At 26.2% G+C, this 18864-nt stretch overlaps 1 protein-coding gene across 7 annotated transcripts in view; it reads right to left on the bottom strand.

Moving 5' to 3' along the window:
• LOC118442876 (transducin beta-like protein 2) overlaps nt 1-18864 on the bottom strand; it is a 45512-nt gene that overhangs the window by 14835 nt on the left and 11813 nt on the right. For 6 of the 7 annotated variants that reach the window (XM_035869122.2, XM_035869116.2, XM_035869119.2 and 3 more), the window contains 2 exons: nt 8343-8567; nt 1-2357 (listed from right to left, as the gene is read on the bottom strand). The exon at nt 1-2357 is cut by the window's left edge and continues 910 nt beyond it. In XM_035869122.2, coding sequence (XP_035725015.1) covers nt 352-2357; nt 8343-8567 — 2231 coding nt within the window. In that variant the 3' untranslated portion in view covers nt 1-351. The remainder of the gene's footprint in view (nt 2358-8342; nt 8568-18864) is intronic. The other variant, XM_085663806.1, reaches the window with a different exon arrangement.

The raw sequence follows: 18864 nt of genomic DNA, 5'->3' as shown, positions 1-18864 counted from the left end.
TGATATCTATATACATAAAAAAGAAAATGAAATTGAGGATTCAAATATAATTAAAAGAAAAAAAAAATATATCCCCGTTATCAAACAAAACAAATATGTACATATCTTTGTCTCTGATCTCTCGCATTCGTCGATCACGTCTCTTTGTATTTATTTATTTTTTTTTTATTTTATTTATTCTTCTTTTCTCTCTTTTTTTCCGACAAAACGTTGAGATCCTCTTCTTCTTCTTCTTCTTCTTCTTCTTGTTCCTCCTCCTCTTCTTCTTCCTTCCTTTTTTTCTTTCTTTCTTTCTTTTTCTCTTTTGTTTGTTCTTTTTTTTTTTTTATCCCTTTCTTTACTCCCCAAAAATTATAAGCCATCAAATTTTAATTTCCACAATACGAGATCAATGGCGCATCTAGCATCCTCAATAGAATTGTGGCTGGATTCTTGTATATCCTTGGATAATAACAATTTCGTTAATTTTTTAAGACTATGCCTGTATGGCAAGTCACAGGTGTGCCGCAACAATAATGCGGTATCGATCACCGTGAAGTGAAGCATATGGAGTGCACGTAAATCATTTTCAAGGCCATGACCTATAAGTACTGTCTCGGCATTGACAAAACTCAATAGATCCTGTTGTACTTCTTTAATGGTTTTCGTAACACCTGCCAAATTTTCCTCCGTAATACCGCTGTAATTGGTATTATAATCAACAATTTTGCTCGTTGGTTTAACGAAATGATCGTAAACAACAACACCGCATATATCAACCATAGTGATTTTGGCAAGTTCGAAACCAGACGTGGTAATAATCATTTCACAATCCACACCGTAGACCCCATAAATGCCATTTGCCGGGATTTTCTTTGTTGGTATCGTACGAACGAAATCTACATACGGACCATTGTAATTCTTTTTTAAACCAATCCATTCGTGCGTCTCATTACTCGTACAGCCAAGAGAACTTGTTCTCTGTTTGCAACAAGTCCAAATTTTATATTTTGCGTTCCTTTGAAAACTCAATTCACCGTTATGATAGATACAATCATTTTGGCACATAGCGTTATCTGCGTTCGCTTGATACATATAAAAGCTTTTTAAACATCTTGAACATCTTGTCTCGATCGATGAACATTCGTTCAAATTTGAAATAGAATTTCTACGTTGTCGTTTAAGACTTTCAATGTTAGCAAGGATTCCTGGCTTACGGTTCGTTGAGAACGATGCAGATCTTATAAAATTCTTTGGTTCTTCATCGTCCAATTGATTTTCTTGTTCCATGTCCGAACTATTACTACTATTGTTACCGCTGTCGCCATTTTCGAGTTTTTTGTAAGTACCGTTAGGTACAAATTCCTTAGCGTTAACGTCCAATGGACGATTTTTGTTTTTCGACTGGTGCAAATTATATATGTATCTCTTGATTCTAAAGTCAAAGTTCCAGCTGAACGGATAACCGGCCTCTATCAAATAATACGTGTGGTGAGTATAAGTACGTAACAAATATTCAAGATTAACGTCATTGATATTGAATATATAACGATAAGTGAATCCTGAATTATTAGATATGTGATTGTGATTATGATTGATGGAAACATTTGGATTGGAATAAAATAAATTCATATTATCGATTTTCATTGAAGAAGCACCATTCGTGTTGTTCAATGATTGATTAGAAATATTCAAGGAGGCATTGGAATTATTGAACGACACATATGATTTGTTCAACGATGCATTCATCTTTTGGATTACATCCCTCCTTTTATTCAGTTCCTCACGTATTTGCATTTGTTCTTGAACATATCGTTGCTGCATTTCCATTTGCATTTGCGAGTGCAAATGCATTTGCCGTTGATGAAGCCGTTGTTGATCTTGCCGTTGTTGTTGGGCAAGAACATGAAACTTATATTGCGGCAAATCCCATGGATAATTTACTCCTGTATGGCATAATGCGTACAATCTTTTTTGCCGCAACATTATGGAATGATGATACATTTGAGCATGTATTTGCATTTGTTGCATATAAAATGTTTGTTGCTGAGGAGTCAATTTGGAATTTTGATAATGTATATCTATTTTTTGATTAATAATCGGCCGTTGTTGATTATTTTGTTCCACATATTCAGATTGTGCGTTTATCGAAGCACTGTGTTGTTGATGATGATGATGATGATGATGATGATGATGATGATGATGATGACGATGATTACTTAGATTAACAGGCGAAGAATGAAGATTTAGACCATTCCAGTCATCTTTTATCGTAACAGGAGGGGAACATCTAACCAATGTCGGGTTCCGTCGACAGAATGACTTTGACGATGACTCTCCAGTTCCTTCCTGGACCACCTTGTTTGGCTGCATTCCATCTTTATATCACAGATAAAAAGAAATGTTTTTACATCAGCTGAATATATTGTCCCAACGAATTTTTTTTATTTTTTTTTATTTTTTTTTTTCTCTATCACACGTGCATGCACCGTTATCACGATCCTCGTCCCTACGATTTTATATCGTTAAGTCGACGAAACAACAAATTTCTTTTCTTTTCTTTTTTTTTCTTTTCTTTTCTTTTCTTTTCCCTAACGATGACAATTCAGATAATCCTTTTAGCAGAGGATTATCTATATCGTTGATAATAAATTTTTCATTCGTCTCCGTCACGAGATTAATTCATCGTGATTACGAGAGTACATTAAATGATGATGATGATGATGATGATGATGATGATGATTATAATAATAATAATAAAAAGAAAAAAAAAATCAAATTAAATTAAATTAAATTAAAAAGAAAAGAAAAAGGGAAAAGAAAAAAAGAAACATTGTGGAAGATCAATCGAAGATCAAGTAGATATTCCTACGAAATAAAAAAGGCGTATGCGAAATAAAAAAAAAAAAAAAAGAAAAAAGAAATTATTCCTATCACATTCGCGTTGGTCCGTTCTTGACCTAAAGACGACGACGTTCCTTTTTTTTTTTTTTTTTTTTTTTTTTTAATCTTTTTTTCTCCCCTTATTTTTTCCCCCTTGAACCATTGTCCTTACCGCTATGAAAGCGTCGGAGGTCGACACAATTTCGACGATTGACCATTGTTCTCTTAAGAGACCATTCTCATCATCTCGCTTATGCATACAATACATATGTATTATAATGATATAATATAAAAGGATGAAGAAGAAAAAGAAAAAGTAGAAGAAGAAGAAAAAGATGAGGAGGTGGATTGAAAAAGAAATATACAAGAGAATATTTTTTTGAATTCCAAAACCCCCAAAAACTCCTAAAACCCTTCAAACTTTTTAACCCCTATTTTACGAACGACCCTTACAAAAAAAAAAAAAAGAAAAAAGAATATTCTATCCCTGTTCTATATTTCTGACGTTGTGTAACAAAAAATTAATTAAAAAACAAAGAAAAAAAAAAAAAGAAGAAGAAAAGAAAAAGAAACGAGAAGATATATCGTCGATCAAAATCTTTCGATTTTTTTCTAGTAAAATTTTTCGATTTTTTTTATTTTTTAGTTTAACATAATAAATACATTTAATCGTATCGATATGCTAAACGATTCAAATGATCTTTAATAAAACAATTTATTAAGTACGAAGTTATAATGTTATTAACAATAAATTGTTATTAACAATTCTCTTGATAAAATATTGTCGATAATATTTCTCTCTCTCTCTCTCTCTCTCTCTCTTTTTTTTTTAATTTTTATTTTAATTTTTTTTTTTTTCCTTATTTACGCGATGGGAAGAGTTTACTTAATAAGGTACTAATAGAGAGCCGTTAATTTTTAGAAAGTAGGATGAAACCAGTTCGTAAGCCAGTTTCAAATCAATGATTTATTCAAAGCCAATGGATTTTTTCTTTTTTCTCTTTTTTATAATTCTTTCTTCCTTCTATTTTTTTTTTTTTTTTTTTTTTTTTTCTTATGATATGACTTTGAATTCGAGGACAGCAAATCACGACACGCTCTCGTTAACATATAGGAAAGTGTGAAATAAGAGAAGAAATAATTAATTGGATCGATCTGGATAAATGTAAAACTGGAAGGAGAGGGGGGGAGGTGGAAACAAAAAAGAAAAAGAAAAAGCAAAAGAAAAAGGAAAAAGAAAGAAACATTGAAATTCAAGATCTTTCACAATTGATAAAATAGAGGAACAACCAAAAATAATGTCTTACCAATTAATTTTTCATTATCCGAACGAATTCTATTTTTCTAATCAATAAATATATCCCAGATTATATATAACAATAGAAATTCGAAATAACGTAGTTAATTTCATTGTTAATAAGATATATATATATTATGTTAATTGTTAAAAATCAATAAGTTAAGTTTAAGAATATATTTTTATATACAGATACAGACAAACACACGCACGCGCTCGCACTTACGTACACAAAATTCAATATCTCCCATAGTTAATATATATATATATATATATATATATATATATATATATATATATATATTAACTGATAAAAATAATAATAAAAATAGTTAATAGCAGTAGTAAGTAAATTTAGAAGGTTGACTCAAGAATAGTAGTCACGTGATGTTTAATTTCATCATAAATGCCACGTGCATTTCTATATCTTTTTATGAAAGAGAAAAAATTATAGCCCTCTCTATAGAGAGAGATAGGAAGAAATATATATATATATATATATATATATAGAAAGAGAAAGAGAGAGAAAAAATAGAAAACGAAGAAGTGAGATAGTAACCAGAGAAAAAGAAAGATATAGCGATAGGTATATCAGAGGATAACGGAATGTGTAGGTCACCGTATTGTACCGTTACGTCATTTCGTGAAATCATCTTGCGTGTCCTGTACGTAAAATACGCGAGCACGTTTTAACACATGCTTTCACCATAGCATGACTAAGCGAAGTAACAAAAAAAAAAAAAAAAAAAAATGTATATATACATATATATATATATATTGTATCTTTCGACGATCAAATAATAATCAAATTCATTCTTTCTTTTTGTAATCGATTTCTTATCAAAGATTAGGCTATGAGTAATACATTTATAAAACAATAGCATGTGTTCAAACCTAATCGTTTTGTATTAACTTTGGCTAATAGAAATGTATATATTTCTACACGTGACACGACTTCCACGTTCTATTCTATTTTTATTATTAGATCGAAGATTAGTGTTATATGTTCAGTGTGAATATATATATATTTATATATTTATATATTTATTTATTTATTTATTTATTTATTTATTTTATTAATTAATTAATTGCGTACGCACGGATCATTATTTCTTATATGTATTTTTATTTTTTTATTTTATTTTTTTTTTATTTTTTTTTTTTAATTTTATATTCTCTCTCTTTTTTTTTTTTTTTTTTTTTAATAATAATTCCCTTAAAAAAGTTCGTACACTTCTAATCGTCACGACGTTCAATTATTTCATTGTACATGTTCAATTATTTCTTGTGTCCTTCTATTAGAATTGCTCTAAGAGAGATTAGTCATCGAGCGATGATGAGTCATCGTGTAAATTTTGTAAAATTACTTAATCGATCGCCATAATTTTTCTTTTTTTCCTTTTATTTAATAAGTTTCCCGTTTCAAATTCTAATTTAATTACTATAATAAAATTCGCATACATATGCGAAAACAATTAGAAGAAAAGAAAAGAAACAAACAATATGTGATTCATATTAAAGATCGAAAATAGACAATTTTATCTTTTTGTTTCTGTTTTTTTTTTTTTTTATCTTTTTTTTTCTTTCCTTAACTACTACATATATACATATTTAATTTTTCTTTTCATTTGAATAAAAAAAAATATCTCGTATAAATGTAAAATGTTTACTTGTACATAAAAAAAAAAAAAAAAAAAAAAAAATCCACCGAATCTATTAAAAACACATAGTTAAATGAATATGTGTTCAATCGTGTATAGAAATTTTATGATTATATTTAAGCGAAAAATTATTGAAAAAAAAAAAGAATTTGTACGATCTTTCTTAAATTATTATTTAAATTAAATTATTATATTATTAACTTAAAATATTACGAATTAATTCTTAAATTATTATTTTTATATAGGCATTGTTACTGCGGCAAAATTTAAGAAACAAAAGAAAAACAAACAAACAAACAAACTTGATGTTTATTTTCACTTATGTCAGTAATGATTTTCAATGATAATTATATATCAGCGTTATGTATTTATTATTCAATCGCACATGCACATAATATTTCCTGTGGAAGTTATTAATTATACGTATTGTTTATTTTTATAAGCTTATGTTTGCGAGCGAGAGAGGGAGAGAGAGAGAGAGAGAGAGAGAGAGAGAGAGAGAAAATAAGAGTGAGAGTAAGAGTGAGATAAAAATGAAGAAAAATTGATAAATTCATAATAATTTCAGTACAATTAATATATATAACTGAAATATAATTTTAATGAGTACAATTAATAATTTTAATACCCATTAAAATTTCATCATGATTATTGATTTAATAATGATAAATTCAATTGATAAATTTTTTTTGTCACTCCTGTTTTTCTTTTTTTTTTTTTTTTTTTTTTCCCTTACATTTATAAACTACTAATGAAATGGAAAATCTATCTTTGAGATATGCGATAATGCGGGTACGTGCGTGCATTTGTCCTACGCGTCTATCTACGTTTAATGCGACAAGAATAAGCGTTAAAGTGTTCCTATACGATAGCAATCTTATACGATAGCAAATAGAGAAAAAAAGAAAAAAAGAAATGGAGGGGGGAAAAGAAAAAGGAAAAGAAAGAAAGAAAGAAAGAAATAAAGCTATAGTCATAGTCAGCTGATGATGATAATGATAATGATAATGATGAACAACGGACGAAGAAGAAATCGATCGAACAAGTCGATTTCACTTTGCCGACCTAAATAGATATACTTAGAGATGCCTTTTACTAACCACTTGATCTTAATAACATTAGAAAAATAATTAAACGATATTTATATATATATATATATATATATATATATATATTTACTAATTTTTACTAATCACTTGATCTCGATAAAATTAGAAAAATGAACAAACGAATTAGAAAATTGAACAAACGAATTAAATAAATAAATAAATAATATATATATATATGTAATTATTTATGTACTGTTGTAAAAAGAAAGAAGTAATTTAACATTTGAAAAATTAATATCGAGTTAAATTTTCTATGAAGAAAAAAAAAAAAAAAAGAAAAGAAAAAAGAGAAAAAAAATCGGAATTTTTTACTTCGTACTTTAACCTTCCTTGCTACTTTTATCAAACTTTATTAAAAATTAGAAAAGAAATTAGAAGAAAAATAAAAAAAAAGAAGAACTAAGCATCGAGAAAATTCGAAAAAATTTGGTCTTTATTTTATTTTATTTTATTATATTCTCACGTTATCAATTGTCGTTTGATTTTTTGTTAATTAACAATTAGAAACTAGAAATGAGAATATAGAAATAACCTTTGTTAGATACATCGATGACGATATTATACGTGACGTTAGAAAAATGATGAAATGTAATGGCTATCCTGATTTTTAAGAAACGCGAGTGAAATATATTTGATTCTTTTTCTTTGATTGTTTTTTTTTCTTCGTTAACTTTAACTCGATTAAGAGAAAAAGAAAAAAAAAAATATACGATCCTATTTCTTTTTAACTCTTTTTCTTTTTTCTTTTCTTTTCTTTTTTTTTTCTTTTTTTTTTTCATCTAGATAAACAGAGTCGACTTATTGAAAACAATTCGTAGGGATTAGGATTAGATATTTTATTATTATCTAAATTATTGCGTTCGTCCGATTCGATGATGAAAATGAGATATGCAAGAAAAGAAAATAGAAAATGGAAAAAAGAAGAAAAGAAAAAAAAACGAAACGAAACTTAAAAAAAAAAAAAAATAATAAGAGAAAGAAAAAAAGCATTATGAATGAAATAAATGATTTTTGTATTAATTCAAAAGCATTGAAAAAATTTAAAACTAATGCTAATCTAATTATATCTAATCAAACGACGGAAAAATTGTTCTCTCTCTTTTTTTTTTTTCTTGTTCCTTTATCTTTCATCTTCTGCTTTTCAAAAAGAAATGGAAAAAGAAAAAAAGAAGAAGAAGAAGAAGAAGAAGAAGAAGAAAAAAAGAAAAATCTGGAGAAATAATCACACGATTTTTTTTTTCGTCTCTTTTTCTTTTTTCTAGCAAAAATAATATTAAAGTCAGACAAACTGCAACTAAATTAATAATTTAAGCATAAGAATGACGATGTGATAATAGTGATAATAACGATGATATAATCACAAAAAAAAAAAAAAAATGGAAAAGAAAAAAAAAAAAGATATTTCAGTCTTACCTTCACCACAAGATGCGAGCAGCTTCCCATTACTTGAAAAACTCATGTTAAATATCGTACTGGTGTGACCCTTCAATGTACCAACGACCCAAGAATGTGTGAATTCTTGTTGTGTTTCACGGCGCTTTTTATTTTTCGTCCGCTTATTAACGCTCGAATTAGTCGTCGATCCTGTTAATGAGTTTCTCGAATCAATGCGCTTCCCTTTCTCCGGAACTGTAGCACCTTTGAATGAAACAAAAAAGAAAAAGGAAAAAATCAGTTAACTCGATTGATCTTCGACAAGTGGATTTATCACAATTGTAACGATTGAAAATGAAGAAGAAAAAAAAAAAAAAAACCCTCTTAAAAAACAATATCATTTCATTTGGCAAGAACAAAAAAAGAAAAAAAAAAAAAAGTAAAATGATTTTAAAATAAAAATTTTCAATGATTTATCATCCGATCGTCCGATATATTTTATTCAAATTAAATAAAATATTTACCAATTTAATGTTATATGTATCACAAGAAATGTTAAACATACACAGATTCACTAGAACTTTGTGTCAATGTATTAGATTGCAAACAAGAAATTGTTAGATTGAAAGACGATCTGAACACTTCAATGATTTGAAATCTTCTGAAAATTTTTCCTCAATTCGGAGATTATATTTGGTGGCGAAAATCAAAAAAATACATGTATGTAGACGGTACCTGAAACATCCCCTAACGAATTGACCAATTGGAATTAATTTGTAATCCCTACTTTCTTTCCTTTATAGGCCTAACGTTTCCTAATTTTTAACCCCGCCCAATATACTTCTTTATTCTATCCCATACACTATACTCTATCCCCATCCCGTACACCATACACCATCCCCATTCCATAGACTATAACCCATCCCATCGTACACTTGTCGGTTCTTACGAAAAAGATAATAAATATTTTTCTAATCAGGTAGAAGGGATATTTTCGAGTACTAATAGAAAGTAAAAACATTTGATATAAATTATTAATCCCATTATTATTTCTTTTATTATGTCAAAATATTCAGGTATTTATCATAGCTGATAAGATAGGATTATAATTATATTTTCATGAAATGATGTAATATTATTTTTTCTTAAAATATTTCTTTAAAATGACTTAGAAGGAAAATTATAATAATATCATTGAACGATAATATTTATTTTATCTTTAATACTTTCTTTTATTATATTTTCTTTGGGGTTTTTTTTTTTCTTTTCTCTTTACTAAAAATATTTAACATTACTTACTCGCAAATTCAATATTATTTATTTATTTATTTATTTATTCAATTATTTATTTATTCATTTATTTATTTATCTTTTGTTTTTTTAATTTTAACAAATACACTCTGATCGATCAATCAATAATACATATTAATTTTTTTTTAAAATTAAATACATTAATAATTTATATTTAAATATATGTAAATAATTTGTATTTAAATTTATTTATTAATATTTTTAAAACTTATTTATTATATTATTATTTTAACAATTTTTTTTTTTCCTTCAATTTTATATAGAAATTCGATAATAAGAATTAACGATAGTCTATTAAAAATTTAATTTTTCATAACGATCTGACGTATCAAAATTCGATCGTTTAATGAAATCGAAGTGTTTGTTTAACGAAAAAAAAAAAAAAAAAAAGAGAGAGAGAGAGAGAGAGAGAAAATAAAATGAAAATAATAAAAACATCGTTTTGTTGTTCCAACAAAAATTTTAATGTTTGTTGAAACAAAAAATTTGAAATGCTTATCGCATTACCTGCTTATAATAAAAATAACTTAAGGTTCAGTTGCTATAGATCATTATAAAGCCATAAATCGTTCCGAAAAGAAAAATAAGAAGAAAGAGAAATCACTTTACGAACAATGAACAAAAAACAAGTACCAAGTCCATAATTTAAGAATTTTGTTCACATTGTTTAAACTGTATTTGAATTTACATGAAGAAATAAATTATGAAAGTTATGATTAGAAAACTTTCCCTCGAAGTTCAATAAGAATTTAGAAATTTTCTCATCAATTTGCTCGATATATAAACGTTCAATTTATTTTGTAATAATTATTGAAAATTTTTTTTCTTTTCTTTCGTTTTTTTTTTTTTTTTTTTTTTTTCTTTTTTTTTTTTTTTTTGAGAAAGCGATCACCCCTTTTAAATGTTTATAAAAATTTATGAAAATTTCGTTCAAGCGAATTTTCAAATATTTGCGATTTTAATCGACACGAATATTACACGATTCTTTTTGAAATTAATTTCTTCTCGTCGATGATCATACAAATCCGTTCTAATTCATCTTATCTTTTTTTCTTTTTTCTTTCCTTTTTTCTTTTCTTTTTTCATTAATCTCTAAACAAATGATTTATTCATTAATATCTCATTAATCTCATTATTATTGAACGACATTTAATAAATAATATTTAATAAATAATTATTGGAATAATTGATATATATATATATATATATATATATATATATATATATATATATATTAATATGACATTAAAATTTAATAAACGAAAAAAATATAATAACGATCATAAATAATTCGTAATTGAATAATATACGCAACGATTTACCTCTTCTTTCCAGTATAGCCATTTTGAATATTGAAATGGTTACAACTTTGCCACGTCATTCACTTAATTTTTCAAATAATTCCGTAGAGAATCGCAAGTAATGAAGAATCGAAGCAAAACTAGATTCTTTCTTTCCTTTTTCCTTTTCTTTCTTTGTTATTAATTTCTATTTTTTTTTTTTTTTATCCTCGACATACGTAAACTTAACTAAAGATTTATTGACGATCAATTAGCGATAATTATCGACGCGAAATCGGCAATAAAATGATTGCGTAGAATTGAAAAAAGAGGACGAAAATTTTCTTTCAATGGAGAGAGAAAAAAAAATAGAAAGAGAGAGAGAGAGAAATAAAGAAAAAATAAAGCAGAAACTACGAAGAAAGACAAAAAAATAATCAAAGCACACGATTCCTCGTTCGCGATCGATCGACCAAATGATCCAACGAAGTATCGATACGCCACGATTATGTAGATCGCGATTTTTTTTCCCCGGCAATTCCACGATGTTATTATTTTTTTATTACGAATTAACGCCAAACGATAATTACAATTGGAAAGATAGAGAGAGAGAGAGAGAGAGAGAGAGAGAGAGAGAGAGAGAGAAAGAGAGAGAGATAACAGAGCTATATTGAATGTATCAAGAATTCTGACACACCTACGTATACTTGATTCATCGTTTTATATAATAATAATGTATACACAGTCTGTGAGTTAAAATGACGACGAACGCAATGAAAATATTTTTTCATCGACAATGACAGTGAATTTTTAAAAACACTCATATCTTTTATATATTCCAATTCTTTTTTTTTCCTTTTTTTTTTCCTTTCTCTTTTTTTTTTTTATTTTTTTTTTGTTCTTTTCTTACGTTCACTTTTCTTCTAAACTCGTCGTTATCTTATCGTTAGTTATGAAAATAAAATAAAGGAAAAGAGAAAGAGCCAAAAAAAAAAAAAAAAGATTGAAGAAGTCACAGACAAGTTGTGATAAAAGAGAAAAATATTATTATATTGTTTATTCTCTCTCTCTCTCTCTCTCTCTCTCTTTTTTTTCTTTTTACGTTTAACCTGTGTGCATTGCGTTGTTGTTGTTGTTGTTGTTGTTGTTATTGTTGTTGTTATTGCAACGAAACACTTTTAATGATCGTTAAGAAATAATAAAAAAATAAAATTCACGTTTAATTGTTTTTTTTAGCCTAAGTCCCATCGTGTATCTGTAATCGTAATTCGAATATACTCGCTTACGAATATATTTAAACAAAAGATCCTTGAATATGCATAAAACATTTCGATCATTTTTCAAATATATGTACATACATAATATATTATTAATTTGTATACTATTATAATAATCGAATAGTGTTTTTTTTCTTTTCGATTTTTTTTTTGTCAACTCTCTCCTTTTTTTCTCCATTTTCTTTTTTCTTTTTAACTTAGACTTCTAAGTCTTTTCAATTAATGCACTTCCATAAAATTTCATGGTGACGATTATTTATCAAGTCGCCCTATAATTATGAAATTAAGTCTAACGTAATATCTTTTTTGCTTCAAGCAAAAGTTTTAGTAAGAAATTATTATTATTATTATTATTATTATTATTATTATTATTTTTTTTTTTTTGGTAATCAACGTTAATGCAAGATAATTATTAACGATGCAAAACACTTAATAATTAATGAAATAACTTAATGCGTAAGTTATGACAATATGATTTACTGTTTTTCATAAATATTTTTAAGCGATACAGAATAAAAATGAATAATCTTTGATATTAAAATATTTTCGAGGAGATTAGATAATATTATGAAATAAAAGAAATGCTTCATTTTAATTGTTATAATAGATATAGATAAGATTTAATTTAAAATTTAATATTATGATGCACTATATTAAAATATTCTTTTTATATAATAAATATATATATATATATATAGATTGTTAAAATGTAAATTTTTTGGTATTATTAAACAAAATGAATATCGTTCGTTAAAAAAAAAAAATATATATATATATAAGTAATCCAAAAATATCGAATGCAAAATCCAATCATTCTAATATTTCAATAAATGCATACAATGGAAAAATATTGTCAATTGTATTGTTCGACTCTTCGAAGATAAAACAGAAGATTAAATAGAAAGGAGTTATGAGGATATATTTAGTTTTTAACAAATTTCATAGTAGGCAGGTGGTGCTATTATCTATTGAATAATTTATTCTTAAGAAAATACTTTCTAAAATTATAAACGTACAAACTATCTTTTTTAACTTTTCACTTCTTATTTATTTCAAAGAAACAATATTTTCCCACATAGCATTATCCCTTCAATACATTTCTTCGGATTAAGACAAAGATTTATTAGGGTTTAGGTTTTGTTTGTAAGATTGTTATTTACAACCTGTTTCAAAACATTCACATAGAAAATAACTTTATTTTTAAGAGAAAATTTTTTCTAAGAACTTTCGACTTCATTAGGAGAAAAATTTTATCATTGAAGATAAATTCTTTAAAGCTTCTTACCATTTTTATTTTATTTTCTTCTTTTTTCTTTTTCTTCTTTACGTAGGAAATGTTTTGAAATTGAAACAACAAAATTCGTTTCTTTTCTTTTTTTCTTTCGTTCTTTCGTTTCTTTTTCAACGAGAACTTACATTATTAATATTTATAATATTTTTCAATTAAAAATTTAACCTTTTTTTTTTTTTACCGTTTTAACCAGTCGATCGTTAATGTTTTTTTTTTTTTTAATTTCCGAAACGTTACAAATTTTTCCCTTAAAAAATTATGATAAATCGAATGTAACTAAGATCAAAAATATTCAATTAATTTTACCGATATCAATTTGGATATAATACTAGAAATTTCTTCGGCTTGGGAAAATCCATTGTATGTGCGAACAATGAACGTTTATTTCTTTATGACTTATTTGTTAATCCATGGGTTTTCTCAAAAAGTAGGCCAATGTCCCAAAAAAAAAAAAAAAAAAAATTTTAATTTTCGCTCTAAAATTTCATTCCCAACTATCTATTCGAATAAACTACATTTTATTTATTAATTTATTTGTTTATTTGTTTATTTTCGATGATCACAATTTCAAATATGTAAGAAAAAAAAAATAAAATAAAACGTATATCGTAAAAACTTGTTGGATTTATTACGATATTTTCGATATTTGTTTAAAATCAAAATGTCGATTTCTAAAAAAAACATTTCGTTATAACTTTTTTAAGGCGATAACAACGATATCTATGAAATAAATATGCAATACGTGATAAATTTTTTCTTCGATAATTTGACAACTTTTATTTTTAATGAGACACAGACACACACACACACACACACATATATATATATACATTTATTTAAATATTTAAATAAATAATTAGCAATAATAAATTCATACTATAGACATTTATACAAATGAATAAACAGCTCTGATTGAAATTTCGCGAATTAATTTAAAAATAAAATAAAATAAAATATGATTAAATATCAGCATAGAAATTTCCTAGTTTTTTTTTTTTTCCTTTTTTTTTCCTTCTCTCTTCTTTTTTTTTTTTCTCTTTCTATCTTTCTTTTCATCGACGAAAATTATTATATCCCAATATATACTAATAATTATCAAGTATCTTATCAAAAAAATTTGTGTAGCTTCGATCGAAAACTTTTAACGATGTAACGATATTAGTAAAATGATGAAAATTATGACGATGACGATGACAATAACGACAACGACTTTATAGTTGAGTAATACTCTTTTGCAAAATGAACCGAGGAAGAAGCACGTGGTTGCATAATAAGTGAAAACAACTTCAAGGATCTTTTTAAAATGAAACATCAAAAGGTAAAGAACGATTGAAACAATGTTAAAAGCTAGTTTTTAATTTCTTCCTTGTAAACACTTTAACACCTTACGCATTTTTTTCAAGTTACATTTTCATGAAAGATTAATTAACTTATATTTTTCTTATCTTTTTTCCTTTTCTTTTTTTTTTTTTTTTTTTTTTGGAATGCTAACTTATGCGCATTATATTAACGAGATTAATATTAATCGGTATTAAAATATGTGCAATAAATATAACTTGCTTATAAAAAGAAAAAAATAAAACGACGATCGTATGACTTTGTTGACGTAATAATGTAAAAAAAAAAAAAAAAGAAAAAGTAACTAAATAAATAAAAATAAAAATAACACGAATTGGAATTAATTAGTTCAAGTTTAAGTCAAGATAATAAGTATATTGAAATTACGTCTTTATTTGTCGTGTATAATGCAAATAAAAATGGTATTTAAGACATATCTGTATGTGTGTGTGTGTCTGTGTCTGTGCGCGCGTACACATGTGTTATATACCTGAATAAAATTTGTTTAACATTTGCAGGCTTAAATAAGATATGTATAATATGCACACGTGTATGTGAAATCAGTCATAGATATGTTCCTATATATTAGCCTATTATATTTTAACTGCAAAATTATTTTATTTAATGATAAATATTCAAAATTATTTATTTTATTTTTTATTATTTATTATTTATTATTTATTTCCTAAAATTATCTGAAATATTTATTGTCATATGTAAAAAAAAATAATGCTGTTTTTTTTTTTTTTTTTTTTTTTTTTTAATTACAATCCTTTTGCCTCTCTTTCCGGGGAAAAAAAAACAAAAAAAAAAAGTAAAAGATTATTATTTCTTCAATTTCATTTTCAAAAATTCTTTTAAAAATATTATCTTTTTTTTAAACATTTAGGTTATCCGATATAATATATATATATATATATATATATAAAATAATATATTGAAAATTATTTTCGGAATATGGAGGGTAGAATGGGAAAATAATTTCATTTAAACCAATCAGATTCATCTTAGCAGGACATTGGTCGGTTCTTATGTTAGAATAGTAAAATTTTCGACAGGACCCATTTTAGTACTTAAATCCTATAGGACGATGGGTGGGCCTTATTTTCTAAGGGTCAGAGAGTATATATATCGTCTCTTTTCGTCCTTTCTCTCATTATTTCAAGAATTTGTGAAAAGATATAACTCAGCAGAGTATCAAAATTTAAAAAGATATATATATATTTATTATATTGTTTCGTCTTACAGTTTGAAAAAAGAATATTTGTGAAATTAAAAGTGAAGTGAATATCCTACAGAATTTTTTTTAAATCTTCTTAAATTATTTTCAGATTTTTTTATTTAAAATATTTTTCTGACAAAAAGAAAAATATTCTACGAAAAGAATATTAAAATTTTGATAGAAGAATTATAAAATCATACGATAAAATAATAACGATAAGAATATAACTTTAAAAGATAATTAAAATCATGGAGAACAAGCAAATATTTGAATCGAATTCATACGAATCGATGATAAATGATTCTAAAGATTTTTATAATGATGAATTTAACGGAAGTTCAAAAAAACCTTGGAATTACACATATAGCAACGAACAAAAGATCGCTGCTATGTGGTCTCCATCATCTTCTTCATCATCTGAATCACATTGGCCGACAGAGATGAATAAAAAAATTTCTTTCAATATGGAAGACTTTAATAGCACGTACAAAGTCAAACCATATTTTGATTCTATTACGGATGACGATAAATCTATACTAAGTGATAAAGTTTTTAAGGAAAAGATGTTTGAATTATTCAGGTTAATGGAACAGTTACATACAAGGTTAAATAATGATCTCGAACAACCGATTAAAAATGAAGTGAATGTTCTTAAACGGAATATATTTGTAAATAAAAATGAATTAATTTCTCTATTGCCTAAATTTCCTAATGAGAACCAATCGAGACAAAATGATGATTCTGAAACAGATTGGGACATGTTTAATGACGAAACACAAGATATACCGGATCAACTTCATTGGTCACCAAATGAGAGTATGAATGATGACGAAGATGATGATACTGTTGAAGATGCAAGCTTAACTATCTCATCAACATCGAAATATCAGATGCCAGTATGCGAAAATAAAATTGATGAGTCTCTGATAGACTCTGTTAATACCAATAAGGAAAAACAAAACATCACTCAAGATGTCCAGTCTTTTTTTATTGATATTACGAAGAGTGATGAAAACATTGATATTAATTGTATCGACAAGAATAAAGCTGACGGAACTACGACTGAAACTGATGGATCTACGACTGAAACTGATGGATCTACGACTGAAACTGATGGATCTACGACTGAAACTGATGTATCTACGACTGAAACTGATGGATCTACGACTGAAACTGATGGATCTACGACTGAAACTGATGGATCTACGACTGAAACTGATGGATCTACGACTGAAACTGATGGATCTACGACTGAAACTGATGGATCTACGACTGAAACTGATGGATCTACGACTGAAACTGATGGATCTACGACTGAAACTGATGGATCTACGACTGAAACTGATGGATCTACGACTGAAACTGATGGATCTACGACTGAAACTGATAATGAGATGACGGATAATCACCAAAATTCACGCATCGACAGAATACGTAATATCTTTTTTCACAAAAATATTTTTAATTCTTATAGCTATTTTCATATTTTCATATTTTTCACTTCTTTATTCTTTTTACTACGTACAGACAAAAATTATGATGAACTTGAATCTAACTAGCTCTGTTATTATATCATATGTTTATACATAGTTTGGATTCAATAATTTTTTTTTATACGTTCTTCTTTTTAATTACAAATTTAAAAAAAAAAAAAAAAAAGAAAGAAGATAGAAAATGTTCTTAGACAATGGATCTCTTCTGGTATTTCGAATTTTTTTTTCATATTATCTTATAATTTTTTGTATCATAATCTCTCATATTATAAATATTGAAATAAATAAAATAATTACAGAATAAAATTGTTCCTTTTTTCCTCTACGCTTTTCCTAGACTTATATATATATATATATATAAATCATATCATATCGTATATATGTGCATATATGTATATTTATAAATATATATATATACTATGCGACTAATAATTTAAAAAAAAAACTCATAAACGTTACATTAATGTTTAGTCGACCGCACAGATAGTAGTCAATAAAAGTAATATATCAATTACAGTAATTATATATAGTATCAAAGTATAATTCGATCATAGACGATATGCCCACGTATTACAAATATATATATTAGCATAATTCAATCATTTCCATTCTATCTGATTTCCATCCTTAACAATCCATCTATAAAAGCATTAGAGTAAGTTTAACTGGTATTACGTGCCTTGTTTTGATTAAATCATAAATTTGGCACAATGCAGTTAGAAAATGAGTCTTCTCTATAGGTCAACGCTATATATATATATATATGTAGTTCAATTCTCAATATATTCTCTATATATCAAGAAACTGTTACGATAAATTTGTTCAATTTAAAATAGATCCCAATTTAAAAATAAATTAATAGAGAGTCGTCGAAAATTTTTTGTTAAAAGAAAAAAAAAAAGAAACATAGGAAAAGGAATATGTCACATACATTTTCGTCCGAATGAAATGAAATAAAATAAAACAAATTGAAATGGAACGAAGTATAAAAATTAGAATTTAAAAAAAAAGAAAAAAACAATAGATAAAGTTTTGTCGTGTTGATTATTACAGAGTCCGAAGAATCATGATAATTCTCTGAACAAAGTCGAGTTCCATTTTGTTTTGCGTGTTAAGACGTAATGAACGGAAAGAAAAACAAAAAAAAAACAAAAAAAAAAAAAACAAAAAAAAGAACAAAAAAAAAGCAATCAGTCGTACTGACCGATCAATAATAATTTAATTCGTAAATATTTAAAGAACATTCCATATAACTTGACATTTCTAAATTCATCCGTCCTATACACTCTCATGTAATATTTTCTTACAAATTAAATTCAACACTAAATCCCTCATACGCATTATTTATT

The sequence above is a fragment of the Vespa mandarinia genome, chromosome 24, assembly GCF_050613455.1.
Source record: "Vespa mandarinia isolate Hongniang chromosome 24, ASM5061345v1, whole genome shotgun sequence".
In the NCBI taxonomy this organism is placed as follows: Eukaryota; Metazoa; Arthropoda; class Insecta; order Hymenoptera; family Vespidae; genus Vespa; species Vespa mandarinia.
Note: the sequence above shows the minus strand (reverse complement) of the source record. Positions and strands in the feature narration are given on the sequence as shown.